This window comes from Homalodisca vitripennis, chromosome 5, assembly GCF_021130785.1.
Source record: "Homalodisca vitripennis isolate AUS2020 chromosome 5, UT_GWSS_2.1, whole genome shotgun sequence".
NCBI lineage: Eukaryota > Metazoa > Arthropoda > Insecta > Hemiptera > Cicadellidae > Homalodisca > Homalodisca vitripennis.
Window position 1 is genome coordinate 9,619,465 of NC_060211.1, and position 25,729 is coordinate 9,645,193.

Here is a 25,729-nt window from a genome sequence, read left to right on the forward strand (position 1 = left end):
GTCCTAGACATCGAGATTTTATCTAAATATTGCAGATGCACTAATAGACTAAACAACACGCATGGTGATGGCTGTATCGCAAACTTTGAAGGTTCTAGTGGAGCCATGGAAGTTGCTGGAGCAGTCGCAATTTTTCAGCGCTCGCAGGCATTGTATGAGGCTCGTTACCTTGAATACCTTGGTGATGGAGACAGCAAGGCGTACTCCAGTGTATGCGAAGCCAAGCCCTATGGTGATACTGCCATAACAAAGATAGAATGCATAGGCCATGTCCAGAAACGGATGGGATCGAGATTAAAAAATCTAAAAGCTAAGACTAAAACACTCCCTGACGGCTTCACGACTTGGCGGCAAGAACAAGCTAACAGATTCTGCCATTATTCAGCTCCAAAAATACTACGGATTGGCAATTAGACGCAACACAAACTCTGTTGAAGACATGAAAAAAGCCATTTGGGCAGAGTTTTTTCCATGTGATGTCTTCTAATGAAAGGCCTCAACATGGAACTATGTCCAGATGATGAAGAAACCTGGTGTAAGTACCGCAAAGGCCGTAAAAATCCAATGAAAACTATGATCATGGCAGCCATTTTCACTTGCCTGAAAACCTAATGACATTTATTAAACCTATTTTTCAAGATTCTAGCCAATCCAACTCTACTGGGCAAATGTACTAAGGGAAAAACTCAAAATCCCAATGAGTCCCTCAACAATGTCATTTGGACCTACATACTAAAAGAACATTTGTGGAGATTAAAAACTTTGAAATTTGGCATATATGAAGCTGTTACAGCTTTTAATGATGGCTACATTGGCAAATGCAAAGTATTTCAAGAAATAGGAGTGTCACCAGGGCAGCATTTTATTACAGCAATGAAAAAGCTTGACCGGCGGCGAATTTGGAAGGCAGAGAAAGCTCAAGAAGATATAGAGAAAAAAATTAGACAGAAGAAAAAACTTACTAAAAAGAAGTCTGGAGGATGGAATATGAGGAGCAGGAAGGAGATCAGCCAGCCTATGCACCTGGAATGTACTGAAAAAGGTAATAAAGCAGTATTATTTTTTTCCGTTTTTTGTGTTTTTCCGAAAGTTGCGGTTTTCAATACAAAAAGTACATTTTTCTCAAAAACTACAAATGGTAGGAATATGAAATTTTTTTTTTTGTAATGTTTGTAGCACTGTTTTACATATGTGGAACCACTAAAAACATCACAATTTCACTGAGTTCAATATTTTATATACATACATATACACATATTTATATAGGTTTTTGACAAGCGTTAAAACAAAAATATATAACTTTTAGGGTATATGCCAAAAAAAATTTTTTTTTTTGGTTCCACGTGTTTCCCCTAGAAGCCCTCTTTAAATGAAAAAAAAGAATTATGAAGATACCTCAAGTAGTTCTTGAGATAAGTGTACCTATGTTAACATTACGAAGATAGGGCGAAGTGCTCCCCCTTAAACAACGGATACGTTATGAATCTGTATAATCTATAATATACACAGATTATACACACTCTAACGTTCACAATTGTCACAGCTGAGATGTGGAAAAATTCGAAAAACATCAACATGGCGGACGAACTTGAAAGTGAGTAGAAAGCAATAATCTTTTGAATTATTTTTGTGTTAATCATTTCTTCTGTCTTACACAATAAATTAATCTACATTATTTAACGATACCTTATTATTTCAATTATTCCTAATGTCTTTTTTGTTGGGGTTTTGTTGTTTTGAATCCTTAACTATGAGCTACGTAAGTTTGAAAATTTTGTATGATGCCAAATATCAGGGCGGGATTCACACGATTCAAATTCAAATTTGTTTTGATTAGGGTCATTTGTGCTGCAACTTAAAAAGGATCTTATTCAATGTAGATGATTAAAATTTAAAACATTAATGTTTTTGAAAATTAAAGGATGATTAAAGTATGCCCTTGTTTACATTTCACAGTGTTGCCAATTACTGCTCAATACTGTATAGCCTATTTTACAACTTAACAGCTGATATTTTGTTAGGATAAATTGAACACAGCAATAATTTAGTACTAATTTTAAACGATTTTGTTTTTATATATTTAATATAAATGAAATAATCTGCCTATTTGTAAAAACTTTACTGACTTTAGTTAACCTAAATCTATAAATTTGTATTGACCTAGGCCTATGTGACTCGTATTGTTTGAACTATAAAATCAAATGTAATTTTTTTGAAGTGACTACTTTGGCTGACTATGGATGTATGTTTTGCATGGGGGAAAAACTATTGTTTCACGTCACGCTTGTTTATTTTTTCTGAGATTTTCCCACAGCTTTGCATGCAAGTAGGCTGCAGTATAATAAGCAGCTATCAAAACAGCGGACTATCAAACAAAACTTGTTAATCAATTAGAAGTACCTTATTTATTGATAGTGACCTTTATTAGCAATCATTGCCAGTTAAATAACAATATTTTTTGTAATCACTTCCAACAGTTTAAAATAGCCTACCATTTGTAAAGAATTTTAGAAAAGGCCTTAAGTTAAATGGCATATAAATGAATTTTTTTTAGCCTACACCAAACTTAAGTATTGTTTTTTTGGTAATTAGTGATAAATGATGCTGATCCAAGAATCTAAGCTTTATTTATCCTGCAAAATAATTAAAATCAATATATTGTTTAGTTGTTTTAATCACATATATCTTGTGTTTTCATACATAAAATAATTAAACAACATTTTGATTATTCATTGTTTGGGAGTTTAGATGATTGGAAAAAGCTTTCATCTGATGTTTTGGTGGCCGCTTACTATACTGCAGCCTGAAATTAACCCCAACTGAAAAGAGGAACATCATAAGTGATGGTGACTGGAGGATATTCTAACTTTTTGACTGAGTTGAGAATAGCCTAATTGGACTTTTTGAGTACTTTTGGGATCCTGAAAACATTTTGAGAGAGGAACAGTTTTTGTACCAGTGATATAACTTTCAAATTTTTGTGTAACATTCCATGATATTTGATTGAATAACCCTAATGATTACATAATAGGCTATTTGGGAGTATTTAGGCCGGTATGGAAAAATCCTAAAGTTGGAGTACGTGTCTTTCATAGTTAAAGCACTTATGACGATGTATTATGATGGAACACCATGATAATTTTGAAATTGAAGTAGGCATATTTAAGGTGAATATTATTTAGAGCATATCTTAATTTTTCGGGTTCAAGCAAAATTTTAATATAATTGTACATAGTTACTTTTGCTTGCACAAACATCCAAACCATTACATTTCTGTAGATAATATTTACGATTAGTGAGATTCCATAAAAAGACCCAAGCCTGCTTCGCACGTCACCTCACTCGCTGTCTGTTTTTGCTTGCTGTCTCATACCTTCAATATTTGATCTAGGAAAGTATTCGAACATTTGTAAATATATCACTCAACTATGGCTGTTCATTTTCATGCTTCTTATTTCTAATGACAGTCTGATCGTCATATGAACGTACTAAAATACGAAAGGAATTTAAGCTAACCCAGTAATTCCTCAGAATTAACAAAGTTTATATTGGAAATACTTTAGAAAGTGGTTAATTTGAGTTGAAATTTATTGGGAACAAAATATTACCATGTAAATGTTGAATTTTGTAAAACCCCTCTCTGTTGCACATTTAAAGCATCATGACAATTTTAACCTTCACAGACATGCTTATCCTGGAGATATTGTAATCAGTTGGTCGGTGAGTCAATGGTATTTGGCATATAAACACAAATTAAGTAAAAAGTACTTTCATTTATCAATATGTTCCTTATTGTTAGCTCTTCAATAGAAGTAGTCAAAGTGTGAAATATTATCTGGTAACTGCAATAAATTAAGAAAGACAGTAAGAGAAACGAAATGAATTTTACGTCCGAGACTGTGGAATTGCCCATATCTTTACTTAATTGTCAAACTTAGCACTGTAGCAAACTCAATATTTTCAATGGTCAGTCGAAGTGAGTTAAAATATTATTTATTCTTTAATATTTTTTTTAGATCAAGTTCAGTTTAACTTGGTTCTCAAGTTGTTAAAACCAGTGAACCAACAAAAATATAGATAACTGTTTGATTTAATTGGTATTTGTTTTAAAGGTATGTTAATTTGCATTCTAAAAGTAAGACTTTCTATATTATATTTAATTTACCTTAGTATAATTCTACATTCATAGTTAGTATAATGAGTTTTAAAATACATATAATAATTAGCATTTTATAGCTGCCCAAGCATTAATATGACATTACTTGTAAAGTGTTGTGAATAAGAAAAGTTAATATCTTGTAAAATGTTGTGAAATATATTCTAAAAGTTAAAATGTATTGTTACAATTGGGTGGTTAGAGGAGTAGGTTTTGTGTATATAAGTTACGAGGAATGTAAACATTGCTAAAATAACTTGTTATTAACTTTTTTCCATTTTTAGGATATAGGTTGTCATGAATATTTCTGTGTTATATTGAAATGTACTTTTTAAGTGTATATTAAGTAGGAGGCACATGTTGTATAATATTTTTTGAGATCCGAGGAATGTTTTTATAAAATTAAAATTGGAAAAGTTTTCCAGAATATGTTTGAATTCAGTGAAATAATGATGATATTCATGTAATATAATCCAAATTTAACTGACATTAAACATCTGTTTACATTTTCAGCTAAAGTTAGCCAAAGATGCTAAAATCGTTTATGTATATAACAGTTTAAAAAAATATAAAGTACACAGTGCTTGAGCAGTAGTGTAAATCATATAGTAAAGACAAAGTTACTATACAGGGTGTTGAAAATGTGTGGAACCACCATTTTATCTCTTGAGTGGTTAAAGAAAAAACAATAAGATTTTGTTTACTATGGTTTTACTTATCTTTTGGTGCCTTATGTAATTTTTTATCACTGATAGGGGTTGTCCTGAGGAGAATGCAGTAAAAGTTCTTATGGAAGCCTATAGTAAATGGCAACTCATTTTAAAGGCTATTATTTTCTAAATAAGTAGCCACAAGTTTCATCTCAAAAGGATCACCCTAGCAAAATGGTGACTGAAATTTAAAAATATTGGAATCTTAGTTGGTATTTCTGTTAAAATTAAGTTAAGTAAAACAACACAAATAATACATTTAGTCAAATGGTCTTTTTTCCCAATAAGTGTTAATTTAATGCACAGCAAGACAATGGTTTTTATGGTCAATTTTCCATATTCGTTTGTAAATGGATTGTGTAGCTTTTAGAATAGCAATAACAGCTTGAAGTTCCTGATAACTAGCAGCCAGTTTCTCTTAACGGAAATGTTTGCTTGTTTTGGAATGTTGGGTTTTCCAAAGTCGTTAGATAATCAATAAACTCTTCAGTCTGTTACTAAGTGGACTATAGACCAGGTAGTGTGTTGGACGCTATTAATGATGTGAGGCTATGGTTACCATGTCAGGTCCTTTTGTGAAGTGCGAGATTTGTTCAATGATTTATTTCCAGATAGGAATCCAATATCTCATGCAGCAGTCATAAAAACTGTTGAATGTTTTGAATTGACAGGTAGTGTAAGAAACCGTTCAAAATCATTCTCTGGATGTTTTGTAGAAAATCCACATACTTCCCTTAGAAAAGTGCCCAAGAGCAGGAGGTATGTTTTAGTTCAGTGCATAATGTTTTAAAGAAGAACAATTTTATTGCCATATAAAATTCATTTATTACAAGAACTAAATGAAGATGATTGTGATGGGAGAATGGAGTTTTGCGAAATAATGATGAGGAAGTGTTATCAAATCGTTATTTTTTTTTAATTCTTTAGTTTTTCTGACGAGGCCTCTTTTACCCTGCATGGGCACGTAAATCGGCACAACTGTAGATATTGGGCTAGTGAAAATCCTCACTGGATGGAAGAGTCTCATACTCAGCATCCTCAGAAAGTGAATGTCTGGGCTGACATATGTGGACGCCAAGTAATTGGACCTTTATTTATCTAGGGAATTTGAACTCAGAGATTTACCTAAATATGCTCTAGAACAAAATACTCCCTGCTATTGAGAATCTACGAGCAAAACTTTCCTACCGTCTGGTTTCAGCAGGACGGAACACCTTCTCACTTTGGAATATAAATAGGACAGTACTTAAATTATATATTCCCTCAAAGGATTGGTCGAAGGGGGGCAGTTGAATGGCCTGCAAGATCTCTGGATTTGTCCCCTAGACTATTTTTTGGGGGGCATTTGAAAAATAATTTTTATAAAACAACCTCGTGACTTAGATGACCTGAGGCAACGAATTACGGAAAAAACATACAACATTTCTGAAGAAGCTTTACACAACGCTGTATCAGATTTCTACACTCGAAGTGCAGACTGTCGAAGGAAAACATTTTGAGCATTTTTTACAATTTCGTATTAACACTTTGGAACTTGCATTCCCATCTTCATTTACAAATCGGTAAGTCATCATTTTCATTTATACTATATTTTACACACAATTGACTGACTAGAATGTGAAATCTTATTTAACACTTTAAAAGTCATTTTCCAGTTCACAAAATGAAATGCAACTTCATAACTGGTTTGTAGTAGAATTTGAAGAAAACAGATCCTGACCACTCAAATACCAATTTTTATAAATTTTGAACAGGTGCCATATTTGCTAGAGTGGTCCTTTTGAGATTAAACTTGTGGCTACTTACTGAGAAAAAAATGGCCTTTAAATTGAAGTGTCATTTACTATAGGCTTCCATAATAACTTTTTACTGTATCCTGCGAGGGACGTCTCCTATCAGTGATAAAAAATTACATAAGGCACCAAAAGATAGGTAAAACCATAATATACCCATATACAAAATCTTAGTTTTTTTTCTTTAACCACTCAAGAGATAAAATGGTGGTTCCACACATTTTCAACACCCTGTATAACTTTTACTACAGATTGTGCCAGCGACTAGTTTAAACTATTTATTACATTGGAAATACTATTTATACACCCACCTGAATGTAAATAGCTGTAAATGTTGGCACATGAGGTACACAAAACTGGCTTAAGGAAAAAATAGAGGAATGGCTCCAACATTCTTCAACAAGCCATTCTTTCTCAATCTTCAGTAAAAAAAGAACAAGACTTCTATCACGCAAGCCTGGTTATACAAGAATTAATAGTAAGGTTTTGCCACACTACTCCTTATAGTGGAAATAAGTTAAAAGTGCTAGAAGTAGGTGTTTTTTGACAGAAGTAGTCTTCTCTAGCTTAAAACATATGTATTTATTTTCTGGATTGGGATAAAAAAGCAAAATCAACCATACAACCAGAAATATCTTGAACCGAAAGTAAATTACAAGAGACTGAAGTAGGTTTTTGAGACCTATATAAGTATATATTTTCTTGAGGCAATACGGCACACTCACCTGTGGCACCGTAAAATTCATAAGACTGGAAGTGAAATTAAATGAGAAGACACTTCTTTCAATTCCTACTATTAGCTTACAAACACTCTGTGCATATATCATCATGACTCAAAAACAGGCTATATTGCTTAAATTGAACCACTTTTCATTACTCGGTCAAAATGTTTCACATAATCCTAAGACGTTTTATTTTAGAAAAGATTTAGAATGATTAAATCATCCATCTTGGAATTTGCCTCCAAAATTGACAAGATTTTGATAAGAAATGCATTGGTGAATAAATAGTCTGAATTTTAGTCACATGTTCAAAGTAAACTTTGTAGTTGCACTAATTTTATTAATAATCTGTTTTAAATATACCAGTTGGTGTGAACAAAATCTTATGTAACTTAAACATTGTGTATATTATTTTCTATTAGTTTTAATGTATAGATCCTGTAACTGGTAAACTTTTAATTTATGACACATTTTTCCTGCCGTGAGTACAGACTTTGGCATATTACAATTTGGGTATTATTATGGTTTAAATGGGTTTTTAACTCTTAATAGCTATTATTATGGTCGTGATTCAGTAATAAATGTCTCATAGAACATAAAAAAAATAAATCGATTGGATTTTTTAATACTAAAGACAAAAAGTGCTAAACGTGTGTTTTGGGTCTGGTACACTAAATGCACAAAAGTACCTTGAGGCTTAAGTGCATGGCAATAAACCACCCCATAGAAGAAGAAGAAGAATATAAGAAAATCACTGATCCCATCAACTTCCACCAAGCCAACCACCATTTTTGTAACTAAATAATTAGCTATTGTTTCAATGTCATAAATTTTACATATATCAAATTAGGATTTTGTTGATGTTTGTAAATTGTTGTAGGCTACAAAAATCAGCCTGTAGTTAATGACAATGTAAACCTATAATTTTTAAATTAGCCTATACAAATTTTGAAATATTGTAAATTGTATTGTAATTAGTAGAAAAACATAGCTCGTTTTAAAATTAATAATGATCTTAAACTTTACTTTAAATTGAATTTTTTAACAATTTTTTAGTTTTTATTTTTCGTGATAATTTATTGTATATTAATAAGTGAGTATTTTTCAGATGAGTCAGCACAAGCGCTGTTGACATTCAAAAATGGTGGAATTAAGTTTGATCCTGAACCAGAGATAAAAATGGAAACCGAGGATGTCCTGGGACCTCTAGGCTTACGCCGGGTGGGGTCCGAGCTGCCCCCTCGCTCACCGCAGCCTGGACTCATTCTGAACCGGAGAGGCATGGTAGGCTGCAGCATTTATTTTAATGTTTTAATGATAATTAAATTAAATGCAACCCATATATACACTAAATTCTGTTAGTATGAGACTTTGCTTTTATATACTATCCTATTTATTTCTGTGTGCAAAAAAAATACGATTTTGGTCTTGTTTAGTATTTTTTTTTACTTTATTGGGCTTCAAACCTGTACAATGTTTATAAAAATAATATATGTAATTCATTTAAAAATATAAATAATTTCAAAAGTATATAATGATTATTATTTAAATAAATGATGAAAAAACGTTTAAATTTACAAACTGATAAATATGTTTTTGGTACCTCCTGATTAAAATGGGCCACTCATTCAGAATCCGCTGTGACTAATATGGTTAGGTGAATTTACTGTAAATATAAATATATTCGAGGAGACTAATGAGCGGCCTACACTCGTTATTTGATCATTATTATCGAACTATTCGATATTATATATTAATCGTATGAAACAAAAATTATAATACATTAACAACAAGAATAATACATTACAATTTTTAATAACATAAACTTAACAATAACATTACAAAATAACAAGTCCAACTATGGCCTAGACATACATATCAGAAATATGTTACAATATTTATAGATTGCACAGATAGCAGTGAGCAACCGCATTTGTGAAGGCAGTAGCCAAACCCACATGTATATCTAGAAATTTATCACATAATTTCATCATATTCATCGTCATTTTCAAATTCTCTACAAATTAGTTACTTATTGCTGTTTATTATTTACATGACAAATGACTAACTAATAAATAGGAATTATTTGTTTTTTTTTATAAATTGTAATATCGAATTATTCATTCAATTCAAGATTCTTTATTTGTCTTTAAACATATATAAATGCAATTGACATCGTCAGAATATTCATATAACTAGCCAATACCAAATTCCTTAATTTCTTGTATACAAAATTGTTCAATAAGCCTATAATAAAATAAATAAATAATTAAAAACTAATGTACAACTACAATAAATAAGTTCATAACATAACAACAATAAATAGAATATATAAGAAGTAATAACAGAGAATAAAACAAATAACAACTCAACAAATTTGTAACGGTGGCGTCAAAATTGAAACAGGACAAATGCTCATCAAAAGGCTTTGTCCAATGAGAAATAATAAATCAACTTTAAAAGAAACAAGAAAGATAGAAAAAGTAGACTAAAATTTTATTTCACTAGTGTCACAGGACAAATACTCGTCAATTGAATAAAAGGCTTTGTACTTCAACCAACTACTAATAGAAGTTTTAAACTTGACAGTACTAACTCTCCATGCGTTATCAGGCAAGTTGTTGAAAAGTTTAATTTCCATGCATAAATGACTTTTCTTAGTTTTTTCCAGCCTAAAATTTACCATATCTAGCTTGCCTTTGTTCCTTGTATTATAATTATGTATATTTTGTCTGAGCTGATATGTTTCTAAATTTTCTTTACATTTTAATAAACATGAATATATATACATACTTGGCAGAGTCATAATTTGCAATTCTTTGAAAAGGGGCTTGCAAGAAGTTCTGTCAGGTAAACCTTTAATAACTCTTAGCACCTTTTTTTGCCATATAAAAGCTTTTTGAGCAGCGCTACTATTTCCCCATAACAAAATTCCATACATTAAAAGTGAATTAAAGAAGGCATACTAGGCTGTCATGAGCATATCCATGCTAACACAGAATCTTAATTTTCTAAGTAAGTAGATGACTCTTGCCAATTTTTTACACATCATTTGCACATGTACATCCCAGCTTAGCTTACTATCCAAATATATTCCTAAAAGTTTTACAGGGTTAAAATTTAAATCATCATAATTATTATTATCAAGAGAGAAACATATATTCTCTGTTTTATCACGGTTTACAACTAGAGAATTAGATCTGAACCATTCATTTGCATCATCTAGCAGCCTCCTACGATTGATCAATAACTGGTCTATTTTTTCATTGCTACTCACTAGGGTGGTGTCATCAGCATATAGTACAGAAAAACATGGTATATTGTGTGCAAAGTCATTCACAGCCACTACAAACAGAAAAGGCCCTAACACTGAACCTTGTGGTACCCCTATTGTAACATTTTTAAGATCCGATTTGTCTCTACCTTGTACTACCATTTGTTTTCTACCATTGAGATATGATGAAAAGAGCTTCAATTCCTCACCTTTTACACCGTAACCTTCTAGTTTTTTTAAGAGTAATTTATGTGGAATACAATCAAAAGCTTTAGATAAATCTATCAAGGTAGCTGAACAAATCATTTTATTTTCAAAGCCATCTAAAACATTCGAAACCACTGACTCCACAGCTTGAATTGTATTACGGCTAGGTATAAAACCAAACTGTTCTTTACAATGCTAATTTTTTATTTATCAATATAAACAATCAAACCATTTAATAAAAACAACCGGATAAAAAGTGTAGGTCGCTTATTAAAGTCTACCCACATATTCTAGAGAATGTTTTTTCTTTACTCAAAGGTAGATATCAAGACTGGGGAAATTATGATTGTCCGTCTCTTGGCAGCAAGTACCGAGTTGGTTAAGGAAATTGGCTTGTGTGGTGGCAGCGCGCATACAAAACCTGTATGTGGCTCCTTAGTACTCGCTCCTATCATATACGAGGCCTCCATTTAATCATAAAGTACCATATTTCAGAATAATTTTACTGTGAGAAATGTTTAACTGTAAGTCTAAATAACTGCTATTCTTTTCTTATGGATAGAATAGTTAGATAGGTGAAACTGTTATCAATCAATCAATCAATTCATTTATTGCCAAAAACATAACATGCATAGGCATTCGTCAAGAAAATTATAATATCCTAACTTAAAGTACAGACGACTGACAGATCAAACACAACAAGACCAAATCAATATAACAGGAGTGATCTACAATTTATTATCCTCAACGTATTCCCGGAACACTGTAATATTCTCTCGAAATAATAAATTTTTTCAGACGATTTTGAAATTCCCTATTGTCCACAACAATTTTTCAAGCAGGAATGGCAAAGAGTTAAAAGGGCGGATGCAGGAGTAAAGACTTTGTTTTTCAAAAAAAAGATGTTTTTAATGGCAGGGGTAGGATTAGGTTGTTTCTTTTTCTTAAGGAGTAATTATGGGCTGGATTAACGTTGACTGAAAAAAGGTGGGGATACTTTTTGTAAAAAGAAAGACACTGAAGGATATAAATGGATGGGAAACGTAAGGATATTATTACTGCGAAAGAAACCTCTACAAGACTGGGAACGACTCAACTTGAAAATAATCCGTATAGCTCTTTTCTGGAGACGAAAAACATATTGAGTTTTCTTACTCTTCGTAATCCCCCCATAAGAGACTCCATAGCAAAGGTAAGGATAAAAACAGCCATAGTAAGTAAGCAAAAGAATTTCCTCACTAGCAAAACAGGATAGTCTATACATCAAAAATATGCAGCTTGCTTAGTTTTTTTCGTGACTTTTAATCAATGTGACGAAAAAAGTTTTAGCTGATCATCCAAAACAATTCCAAGATAATAACATTCAAAGAAGGACACATTTCTGACTCTCCAATCATAATGTTTTGAGATTCAATCAACGTTTTAGCAGACTTTCTAATTCCAAAATCAAGAAAATTGGTTTTAGATGTATTTACAAACAGAGAGTTTTTTCACCCAACCACTGCAGCAAATTACTGGCCTGAACAAAGGTTTGGATTTCAAGCTCGGCCTCGATTGCAACCAGAGATGACCAAAGAGGTATCATCAGCAAACAAAAACAACTTGGAACCTTTCACGCTTCGATGGATGTCATTTATGAATAGTAAAAATAATAAAGGACCAAGTACGGAGCCTTGGGGAACTCCAGTGCGTACTTCTTCTCGCTCCTCAGAAAATTGTTTTTCTTAAGCACCCTGTATCATCAATAAAACGAATTTCAACAATCTGTCCTACGGTTCAGGAGATAAGAAGCAATCCAATCAAAAGCTTTCCCTCTAATACCCAAGTTTTCAAGTTTTTCTGAGCAAACAACCCGTGATCCACAACGTCGAAAGCCTTCGTAAGATCCAAAAAATAGGCCAAACACGTGATTCCTGTTATCCAATGAGTTTGATACCTCAGTTAGAAGACTAAAAATTGCATTGACTGTAGACAACCCCTCACGAAAGCCATATTGATGGTCATGTAAAATTCCATTGACAGACAGGTAATTGGAAAGTCTGGTCAGCACAAGCCTTTCAAGAACTTTTGAAAATGTAGAAAGGATCGAAATGGGGCGGTAATTGCTAAGTTCATTTGGACTTCCTTTTTTCTTAAATATAGGTTTTACAATTGAGAGCTTCAAGTGTGATGGAATTTCCCAGATTCAAATGACGAGTTCGCAATCTGTGCAAGAGGATCAGCCAATATATCTATACAGCTCAACAAAATCCTGGATGAAACTCCATCAAATCCTGCTGAATTGCTTGTTTTCAAGGACTTTAACGACTGAGATGATTTCATTGGAGCAAAAAATATAGAAGGAACTCATACGTGATGAAGACAATGAACTTGGAGAACAAATGAAGAATTACCCTCAGAATCTCTCAAACTCTGGGCTTATTTCTGCAAAAATGGATGTTGAATTTCTCTGAAATCATCCTAGGATTGTTCATCAGATCGCCATTCTCGTCATTAAGCGTAATATGTGTGAAGGCATTAGCTTTCTTATCAGGAATGAGATCCCTTAACCACATTCCAAGCAGCTCGCTGTTTATTCTGAGCCCCGCTGATGTAGGTCAATACTTTTTTCGCTTTGGCGGAATGGATGCGATTCCTAAACTCCTTCTTGGTTTGAATAAAAGAAACTCTCAAAGGATGAGAAGAGTCAAGATGCTTAGACAGCGAGTAGAGAAACAAAAGGCGATTATGAAGTTTTTTTAGATCTTCATCCAAAGGAATCCTCTTCTGAGTGCCCCATGTACCGAACTTAATCTTTTTTGAAGGAAAAACACAATAAATATAAAATGACAAAATTGCAAGAAATGAGTCAAACATTTCATCAACATCAGCGGCTCCAAAAAGCTCATGCCATGATTCACCCTCCAGAAGACTCCTCAAGACCCGAATGCCGTCCGGGTGAAGCACCGCTTGAATGTAAATTTAATAATATTGTGGGTTGAAGGAACAAATGAGACAATGTCTCCAATTTGCGCATGATGATCGGAAATTCCAGTAATTAGAACCTGAGTGAAAACACATTCTTTGGAATATTGCTAAATATGTTGTCAATGAGTGAACTGGAACCATTAAATTCTCGAGTGAAAGTGTCTATTGTGCTCACCAAGCCGAACGAATTCATCAGATCGATAAAAATTTTAGATGACTGACTAATGGTGGAAAAATCTATATTGAAATCACCAGACAAAACAATCCATCTGTCAAGATGGATACAGGTTTCCAAGCAATGCTGAGATCGATAGAAAAAAATCATTTATTTCAGAAATGCTCTGATTTAGGTGGTCTATAGACACATATAAAAATAATACTATTTGCCTTCAGACTCAACTCTAACACCACACAACTCACAAACACCCTCAATCGAGAACTCAGACATATCAATTTCATAAAACTTAAGTAGTTCCTTAACTAAAATACAAACTCCTCCTCTTTTTAAGATAGAACGACAGTAACCCCCGAAGCAATACAGTAGCCAGGCATGCTGAAAGAGTCTAGTCCGCTTTATTAAAAAAATGCTCAGAGATACAAAGCAAATCTGGGGAGTACAGATCAAGTAAAACTTCAATTTGAGGCATTTTTGCCTTGGCACCCTGCACATTCTGATGGATAACTCGGAGACTTCGTAATAGAGGCCTGCCCACCAAAGAACAATTACCATTCATTAAAACACTATCCACTCTCGCGGCAAACAGCCCTCAAAAAACAGTCATTCTCAAGAGGATAGGTGTCTTTCGGCACTGTATCCGACATAACTGGGAGTGATTCGGACATATAGTTATATGAGAGAATCTCGGTTAATTAAGACAGGAATAGGAGAGGTTTGGGAGCTACAATCAACAGGCATCATGTTAAAAAGGAGAGTTATAATAATGTTCATACTTTTACAGTTTGTCTAACAAATTTATCCATAACTTAACTCTTGTATCATTATTATGCTGCAGTGTAAACATAATAATTATTGATTAAAATCGTATTACAGTAAATGGTTGTAATAAATGTTGGTATCTACTCTTGATATTATATGTCTACATTTTATAGTTAGCTTACAAATATTAAATTTGTGGAAAAATTTCATTTATTAACTAATGTATTAGTGAAATTATTAATAACAGCACATTAACTGTGATTATTGCATTTTACTGTAAATACAAATTACACATACTAAGAATATTGAAAGTTTTATGCAATGACTGATAATGAATGACCTTTTACTTTTTATTATTAGATAAATTACACAATGTTGGTGGATATCTGTTCCTAAGAACGTTTTCCTTTTTAAAAATCGGATGCTTATCTACTTACTGTAGTCATAATCTAGTAATACAGCATCGTTTTGTAAACAGATTGTTTCTAAACTACTTCTGATAACCAAAGTAATCTGGAAGAAAACAAACATTCATCAGTTAAGTACAACAATGCAATGTTATTACAGTACTTATGAGATGGACTGATAAACAGTTAACAGCAATATTTTCAGAACCCTAATGTTGCTAATTTCTGTTTTAAAAAGTTTGAAAACTACTCATGTACTATCAGCAACTATACATTTAGATTTTGGTCATTTATGCACCTGAAGTGCCAACCTTGTGTAAATAACTAACATAAAGTTCTCCCCTTAGAAAACTAAGTACTAGGCGCAGAGCCATTGAAGTTTGCCAACCTACTTTTCAGGAAAAACATTAAAAGACCATACAAGAATACAGTATTCAGCAGCTGATGAGTACACCAGTGACAATTATATAACTACAACACTAAAAACTTAAACTAAACTTAACTAACTTAACTTAGTTATAAAACTTGTGCACTTGCTCCCTGTGATAATCTAACCATATGGAGTATAATATTGGTTCTGATTTTATTCAGCCTTTGCTGCTTAAGTGACAAGGCTTATTTACTTGTATAATAACTCTAAAATTGTTAATTTTAACTTCATATAACACAGTGTATGCCATAAATAAAATAAGCTGTATTATAAGTATTTTATGATTTTCAGCCACAGCGCATTAGAAAAAAGAATAAGTTGTTCTTTGATGACGACGTTGTAAATATATTAACTCCAAGAACCAAACGTACACCAGGAAAATCTCCTGCTAAAAAGCAGGCAATATCGTTTAAAGGACCTCGACCTATAAAAGCTGAAGAACCTCCACCTAAATCTGATAGGTAAGCTGAAATTTTATTTGCTATCATACTGGGTTTTAACTCTTGTAGTGTGTCATCATTTTGTAGTTCACTGCCCAGAATTACAAGCATCCTTAGGGGTGTTGTACCAAATTGCCTGTTTCTTTTTTTATGTAAAAATAATTTATTAATTTTGTTTTGTACTAATTGGGTGTGTATCTAAGGAGAGAACTTAGGGGGCTAAAGCCTTTCCCGAAATTTTCAAAATAAACATTAAAATTGCACCCAGCAATTTGTTTTAAACTAGAACACATTTATCAGATCATAAAGCTAAACAATCTCCTGTGGGAAGATGCCCAACCCCGTGTTGTTGTAGGATATTTTATATTTCCTAAACCACTCAGTGTATCACCCCGTCGGATATAATTTACACCACTGATTCACTACATGAATGTGAAGTATTAATGTGTGCGATTAAGCTATAGGTAATGTTGAAAGTACTGTAATCTTACCATTTAAAGAAATTTTAATTTTCTGTGTTAAAATAATGAATAAAATTATTAATAATTTGCCATATATATTACATAGGTTATATGTACATCTAATTATTTATAAATTTCATTTTCAGCCCAGATCGTAGATTATGTCAGAAAATTGGCATGAGATTAAGAAATCTCCTCAAGTTACCGAAAGCTCATAAATGGGTCTGCTATGAGTGGTTTTACAGCAACATTGATAAGTAAGTATTCAATCAATCCAAATTTATAATTATGTTAAATACCACCTTAAATATAGTTTTACACTAGAAGGAACTTATTTAAATTCCAAAACATTAAAACAATCTTGTTTTAGAGGGAATGATAAAACTCAGATGTATTAGATGAATCATGAATATCCTGTGTTACTATTTAAATTAAACTGATTTTTTAGAAAGGTTAATTCAGGCATCAACATTGTAAATTGTAGTGATTTGGTGTTTGGCCCACTAATTGCAGCAATGGGTGATCACAGATAAAAATCACTTTATTGGTGTATTTGTGGATTTTTTAACAGTTTTTATGTTATGCTGATCGGAACTGTGTGAATTGACCTCCATGTTCCTGTGAATTGTTTGTCTTATAATCTATTCCAGATGCCAATTTATATTGTTTTTAAACTGTGATGTTAAGTTTACAAATGACATTGACAATTTATGCCGAGAGCTAAATTCATCACTCTATGCTTTGTGAAGGACCCATGTAACAGCTGCATGTAACAAGCACTCTTGAATCTACCAAAATAGCAAGCATACTATGCACTGTTCGAAAGTTATCTCAGGTTTGGAATAGCAGCATGGGGAGGCACAACTCAATTTAACCTATTGAATGTCCTCAAAATTCAGAGGAAATCAATATGGTTCATGGGCAAACTAGAAACTAGAGAAAGAAGAAGCAAAGCTACTTTTAAAGAATTGGATATATTGAGAGTGACTTCCCTATATATTCTGGAAACGATATTGTTCTGGTTATCAAAAGATCTTCCTCGAAGTGGTGATCTTCATGAGCGTAATACAAGACATGGTCAAGACTTCCCACTACCTCCTCACAGAACAGCTGTATTTGAGAAAAAAAAACCAACCTACTATGCCGGAAAGAAACTCTTTAATGCTTTGGCAGAAGAAATTAAGAAAAATCAAAACAGCCACATAAAAATGAAGACAAGAATAAAGAAAGAACTGGCTCTTGCAACGAATCATCTACAAAGTGGAAGAATTTTTCTGGAGACAAGCAACGTAACTAATATCAACTTGAACTTTTATATTTTATTACTATGAAACTTTCATTAATTGACGCTACTTAAAGATTATCAATAAAGATTTTCTTATTTCTGTCATTTATGAAGTAATTGTTATTGAAAGTTTTGCTGTTTTGTTGTATGCTTCACTGTGTTCTCCAGTTTGAAGAATCAGATGATCCATCACTAAAAGTCAAGTGATATCAGATAATTTTTGAAAGATTATATTATTGAAGGAAGGATATTTCTGAACATTCACCACCATACAAAAAATCAGTAACTCATTTTTGTATCACTGAACATTGGCAAATGTCAGGCGAATTCTTTTTCCTACATAGTCCTATTGTCTAAACCTAACTTCAAACTTAATATTATAGTAAAGTATTACATAAATACATCAGATTTTCAAGTTTTTATTTAATACATAATAAGTTTTGTAGGTTATATTTATATATTTCACACAATATCCCATTAAAACTTATGAACCATGTTCATTTTCCTTCAATATATGCCCCAAACATTTTGTGTAACAATGTATTTATGCCAATAGCTATGATTATAATTGGTGAACATTCATTCTTATTGCTCTTTTATTTTGAGCATATTAATTAAGGCATAGGTTAGCAGTTTATTATTATTCAGTGAATTTATTTTATAATTCAGTTACTAAATAAAAGTGGATAAGTTTACAATTTCATATTAACCTTAATAATGTCGTGGAATATTTTTAATCTACAGTAAATGGTTTACCATTTTTAATTGTTATTTTTCAGAGCACTTTTTTCGGGTGACAATGATTTCATAATATGCCTGAGAGAATCCTTCCCGCAGCTGAAGACCAGGCGACTGAGCCGAGTTGAGTGGTGCAAGATGAGGAGAATGATGGGCAAACCTAGGAGATGTTCTCAGGTACATAACAAAATAACTGTTGTAGCATTTGTACAGGAAATTGAACTTCTAACCCTTTGATTACCAAGAGCATACTTAATCGGCTCCCAAGTAATTCCGAGAAATGCCAGAGGCTGGTATCTGTGAAAAGTTCAGAGGGCCAACTAAATTATTTTTTTAAATATTTATTATCCTGGTACTTAAAATATGACATATGCCATTGTACTTAGTCTCGTTTTATGCATAATAAATCGCATAAAGTTATAAGTCAACTTATTTATGGATGCACATTTTAAACACTTATACAGATACTTAATTTTTTGAAACTTGATATATATGTTCCTATTTACATAGGGAACAATAAAAAAGGTGCTTACAGATAAATTGATATCATAAAATTACATTTTTTATTTCAAACTTAAAAACTTTAAAAATGTTATTATTTTGTGTTGCCTTCTTTTTTTATTAAACATTTCAACAGATTTTATCATTTGAATAAATATAGCGTTGTTATAGTGTACACTTCCTTCTACATAATAAAACAAAATTCATCTCATTATGTTTTTTTGCTTTGGCACCAGCTAAGTAATTACAACAATTAAGTAACATTTTTGAAACAATGTTCTATTCTTGTGTCTCAGGCATTTTTCACTGAGGAGAGAAGAGAACTGGAAAACAAGCGTACAAAAATAAGACTGCTCCAACAACGAAAGATGAATGACTTCTCCAGTTGTAAAGACTTGCCAAATGAGATCCCGCTGCAGCTTGTGATCGGGTCGAAGGTGACGGCTCGGCTGCGGAAGCCTCAGGATGGGCTGTTCACTGGCAGCATAGACGCAGTGGACACATCTAACAACACCTACCGCATCACCTTCGAGAGGCCGGGCCTGGGAACACATTCTGTTCCTGACTACGAAGTGCTTGTAAGTAACAACGTTCTTGAAGATTTCTTCCAGGATAGTAATTGGATCCTGCAGGATAGCACTTCTGGCTGGTTTATACCTTCCAGTTGAACCTACCACTGGGCACAGCAAAAACCGACATGTTACTTAAATCTGGGTAACCTTATGGATTTTCTGAAATAAAAAGTGTTGAATACATTGCAGTATACATGTAACTATGTCTAACCCTCTAGCATTGCTAATCAAGGGAAAAATGTATTTCAAAATATGTTTTTGATTATAATAAACACACATTACATGCATAATATTTTACATAAATACTTCTACATTAATTCAGTAATATATTCTGGTAATAATGAAAAAGTTTAAATAACATATATATATATATATATATATATACATGTTTATATATATATATATATATATATATATATATATATATATATATATATAAACATAGATCTTCTTACAATAAAATAGTACAGAAATTCTTTTTAATTTTCTTATTTACAAATGAAGAAAAAAATTTGAGACGATTTGAAAGATAACAAACTTTCAGATATTTTCCATCGTAATTTATGTTATAACATTTTATTTTGAAAACTTAAATGTCCGCTTCTTCAGAAGTAAAAATCTTAGATTTACGTAAAATTAAACATGCGCAAAAATGAAATGAAAGTTGGCTCTATTGGAGGCAAAGTTAGGACTTTTCTCCTCTTCCACATAAACTCAAAACAGAGAAACTATATATATATATATATATATATATATAATCAAAGTTTATATATATATATATATATTCGTACATAAGAACTCACTAATCTCGATTAACAAAAACTTATTTACTAAATTTCCAAATGCACTGAATCAATTATAAACACAATTTGGTTGTTTCTCTTACATAATTAAATAACAACTGCCAAATAAAATGTAGCATAAGGCAAAGCTTAATAATATAATTCGCAATATATGAATATTCAATCAAATGACACTTTAATGTGTGTCTATTTATAAAACTAATGTTATTGCTACAATATTTAACAGTGATAGTAATGTGGAAATGTATGTTTCAGTCCAATGAACCTCCGGACACGATGTCAATGAGCAGTTTCTCCGCACTGTTCCGACCACGACTGGCACCCCCCTCTATCACCCCCATCGCCCCCAAGCCTGCCCCCTCTGCCCCAACTAGTCGACACACCCCTGACCCCATGTTGTCAGCTGTCAGCTGCAAACCCAAGGCTGAGAGTGTCGTGGTCGGCTGCTTCCCCTATAAGGCGCTTGAGAAAATTGTAAGTTCTACACCAATTGTAACTTTAAAATAGACAAAAATAGAAATGCCGTACATTTTTTTCCATGAAATAAAAATCATTTTGTAATTAAGAATTTTTGGATTTAAAACTAAACCACATTCTATAAACACAAAAGAATATTGATATAGTTATTTATTTCAAAAGTTAATTATTTCCAACTTTAGGTAGATTCAGTAACAAATATCACTTTTTATATATTGAATATGTGTACATTTATTTTAAAATTCCCAGATTCTTTTGTTTACAGAAATATCTGAAAAAATTGGGTTTAAATATAGTGAATGGTTCCGTGATGGCCTGGATGATCCTACATTCTGTATCAGGGAACCATTACTAACAAGCACATAAGTTAGTTATATTTTATCCTACAGTATTATAAATTTATATGATACTATCCATGTATTAGGATTTGGTCCTTTCCAGTCTATTTATTTGTATATTCGATTCAATTTATATAATTGCACATAAATGCTAATACACTCTGGATCCACTTATTAAAAAATAAAAAGATATTGCCAAAACTCTTTGTTTAAAGTTTGTTTTTGACGATGAAAGGATTATTAAGGAAACAGGATTTTTCTGGACATTTGCCATCGTTCAGTTAACCCTTCAACGCGTTTTGCCGTACTAGGTACGTCATGACACTTTTACTTGAGATCGCGTTTTGCCGTACTGAGTACGTCATGGAGTAGTCGGTTATTTTTGTAGCTGTAACAGACGACTACCGAATGTTTTCAATGAAAAATGTATACCAATCGAAAGGAGAAGATTCAAACTTTCGATTAATTGAGTCGATATCTCGAAAAATCGATCTTTAGAAAAAATATCTGAGAAATCAGCTGCATTCAAGACGACGTCATTGCCGTGCAGCCGATCGTTTGTCAGCTTACGTTTGTTGTTGTTTACAGTCATTGTTAGTGTGATGGTTATGTTCAACTGACATATTTTTGTGTGTTTTACGTTCCTTTGTTTAGTTATTATTATTAGTTTTACAAGCTAACTATATTGTTTTGAAGAAGGAAATCCCGTTTTGACAGGAACAATTTGTTGTGTTTTATAAACATGAGTTGGGGATGGTTTGTAGGTTAGCTAGCTTTTAGGGAAATTAACCTAAAGTAGGTTAATTTTGTTTAATTTGGCTAATTTTAAACACTAACAACATAGAAGTATAATAAAATAATTATAAACTTGGGTAATTTGCTTATATTATTTATAAAACACAAAATCTCTAAAAAAACCGCCAGAAAAATCAACGCAGGAGGGAGTATGACCATGAAAAAAAATAACGCGTTGAAGGGTTAAACAAAAAATCAGTAACACTACGTTTCTAGATCTGCAATCTGATCTCTTCTTCAGGTAAATAACTAACCTAACAAATAATTACAAACTAGGGTGAAATAAAGAAATCATGTCAGAGCGTTGTGGCACGCCTAAGTCAGGAATCACAACCACCATGTTGTGTGTCAACTTCACTAACTCTAAAACATGCACTTAATAAAAAATAAACACAACACTAATCGAACAGTGGCGATCGGAGGCAATTGGCTTCGACCCATATGTAAGATGTATTGAGAAAGATTTCATATTTAGATTTTAAATTTTGTATGAAACTTTTTTCAACATAGACAGGAATGAGTGTCCATGGTGCATGGACAAGAATTTGTGCATGTGAATCCATGGGATTTGCCTGAGCGTTGTTTAAGCCTATCACTCAGTATGTTGGCAACATTTCTCTTCCATCAGTCCCGGAACTGTAATAATTTATTTACTGTCTGATTGTCTGCAGGGAAATCTTAAGAATGAAATGAGCTTTAAATTTTAAATTTTGCGTACAACTTTAGCAAAGCCTACAGGGCATTTGATCTGGCATACGGGTACACACTGGGCTTTCGTAAAGCATGTCTTGCTCCTAGTGGGTATACGTTGCTATGCATTTCCTTATTGTGTTTGTATTGTTTGCCTGTCTTGGTGGTTTGTTAAAAGTGATTCCGCACTTAAATAAACACCTTAGACTAACGTTTACCCCGTCGGTGCACAATTGTTTAATTTTGTTAGTTACCCCTTGGGTTATACAAAGAAACGTTGAAAAAAACCTAGTGAAATAAATTTTGTTGTGCAAAATATCGAAGCCTACATACATTTCTCATTATACTTAGATGTTGAATGTATAGAAATATTACTGTTTTTTGCTTTTATTATTGACAAATTTGATGGCAAATAAGAAACTGGAAATAAGGTATTGTCATGAACCTGTTAAGAGGATAAATATTATTTTGGGAATACTAAATGCTTTAATCCGACCAGCAAGGAGAAACCAGTTTAGTATTAATGCAAAAATAGAACAAATGAAACACATTACTATTGATAAGAGAAAGAGGGCTATTTTTTAAACTTTATTTTAGATTCAGAATAATTTTAGTATTTTGGAATGGAAAAAAGTGTGTATCAGAAAGACGATTCTATTTATGTACATGCCAAATATAAACTATTGCATATGTATTATTTATTTCAGGTTAGATTAAACAAAATTCTAAACATCAAAAGATCCAGGATTGACCAGTTGCGAGAGATGAACACCGAAGCTGAACGGAGAAAATCATTTGGAGAAGCTATTGCAGAAGATTTCCAGAAACGGTACGCAAACAAGGTGATAGAGTTGGAGCACCTCAACGTTCACTTGCGGGAGATCTTGGCTTCTGTACAAAAGTACTGTCAGGAGGTATGGTAGAAGTTCATTAAGTATTAAATAGATCATACGGTTTTTAGTTTAATATTGGACTATGTTATATTAAGATACTATTGTACTGCTGCTATTGTATTTGGCACCAAAGGCCAGCCTGGTAATAATTCTATGATATTACCACACTATGGTTTCAGAATGTTGTGTATAATTTGTTTTTCTCTCGCAGTTGGCACCAGAAGCCAGCCTGGCGGCAATGCTGCTGCCATCCCAGATACAGGAGCAGAGTCTTCTTGAGGCTAAACAGATGGTGCTTCGATATAACCACACCGCCAAGGACCAGAATGTGGTGGATTTGATCACCAATCTCACCTCACTCATGCTCCAAGTCAAGGTACCTATTCAATTATCAATTCTCATATTAAAGTTTATTATTGGCTGCAGAAGAGTTTTGCAAACCAAATTACGAATAACTAAAATTGTATTGCTCTACTTTCATAGCAAGTTGTAGGTGAATTGATTGATCTCTTACAGTTTGGAGAAGGGATAAAATGAAAACAACATTGGATCCTCTTTATAATTTAGCTGTGAATCATGTTTTAAATTGTGATTTTGGTGCTATTTTTTTACATTACCTAATTTAAGATTTGCTCTTATAGTGTTTTATTTTATTTCTACTGTAAAAATAAGGATTATTTATTATGGATTTTAAATATTTAAAACCATTAAAGTCATAGATACAACTGTGTGTTTTAGAAAGTATGAGTAGTTCCTAAAAATTGTGTGATCTATGTAGTTTAGGCCAATAGCAGTCTCATGATGGCTAATAATTACTCTATTACTATTCCTTTTTCCGTTGCATCCGCTAGTAATAGCAATACCTTTGTAACTTACCTTTGAGGAACAAATCAGTAAATATGTTCAATGTTTTTACTTTTGTCAAAGTCCACAAAGTGAAAGTTTAATACTCAGCCCTACTTAGCTCAGGAATTGTCATCAACATTTTGGGACTGTTTCAGAACCTATCAGAAGGTGAGCGAAGTGCTTACGAAGTGGAAGTGTTGAATACATCAATGGAACAGATCCGGCTGAAGCTCCATCAGTCCAACCGTCATGTGTTTGAGAACTGTGTCGAAGTGCATATGAGACACATCCAGACCGGTCTCACTGGCCCTCTAGGCTTCTCATTATAGATATTACCAGTAGCCTTCTCATTATATATAAATCTTCATAGCCTTCTCGTCATCGAAAGCCTTTGAAAGGTTAATCAAATCAATCTTGTACAGATATTGCATGCCACTGTTTTATTATTAAGTGATATTTTAATATTTTCTTTTTATATGAAGATTGTTCTTTACCTTTTTCACTAAAATGAACTGTATATTTATGTATAGTTTCACAGGTTGTTGAACATGTTAGCAAGTTTTATTTACTAGTAAGTAGATTTTACCTTAGGAGTATAAACCTAAGATAATTATATATTGTTGAGTTAAATCAACACAACTAATTGGTGCAATTTAATACAGTGTGGACATTGCTTCTAGTCACTTGTTTTCTTTCTAAATTATGTTGGAACCCGTTTAAAATGTTTCTTTAATGTCTATTGTATTAGTTTTTAGTGGTTAACTGTGTGTTTGTAAATTTTATTTGATTATCACATAAAGTAAAATTGGTCCTCAGACTTCATAAATTACAACAATCTAAAGTAATGTTTAAAAAATAAAGTAAACTTATGTTATGGTTGAAAGCAAAAGAGTAAGAAATTTATTATAACCCCAAAATGTTTTCTTACTATGTTTTAATTTAGATTTCCTTATTTACATATCTCCCAGTGGTCGTATGAAATTCAGCTAGTCTTTGGTATCCCCAGCAATGTGGCTTGTATCTGTGCCTCAATGCCCATTTTAAGAGCGGGCTCAAGGCATGTACAATGTGTGTAACCACACCTGTAACCTCTGAGAGAAGGGCATAAAATCAACATCATTTTTCAAAAAATACAAATTTAAAGTAAAAAATTTGTATAACACCAGAAATGTTTATGGAGATTTTAGTTTTGAGTACAATTTTTATTGGATGTCAAAATTATAAGAAATACAAGCAACAGTACTAGCTGCCTCTTGTAGGAAAACGTTGCCCCTGCATTGAAGCAAG

General features: G+C 32.6%; 1 protein-coding gene across 1 annotated transcript; it reads left to right on the forward strand.

Moving 5' to 3' along the window:
* The first annotated feature begins 1,478 nt into the window (after positions 1-1,478).
* LOC124361783 (protein lin-9 homolog) lies at positions 1,479-25,331 on the forward strand. The gene is made up of 10 exons (XM_046815755.1): positions 1,479-1,594; positions 8,490-8,665; positions 15,895-16,064; positions 16,651-16,761; positions 18,569-18,704; positions 19,325-19,606; positions 20,659-20,877; positions 23,411-23,617; positions 23,808-23,972; positions 24,598-25,331. The coding sequence occupies exons 1-10, from the start codon at positions 1,549-1,551 to the stop codon at positions 24,769-24,771; spliced, it is 1,686 nt and encodes a 561-aa protein (XP_046671711.1). The 5' UTR covers positions 1,479-1,548; the 3' UTR covers positions 24,772-25,331.
* Positions 25,332-25,729: the final 398 nt, after the last annotated feature.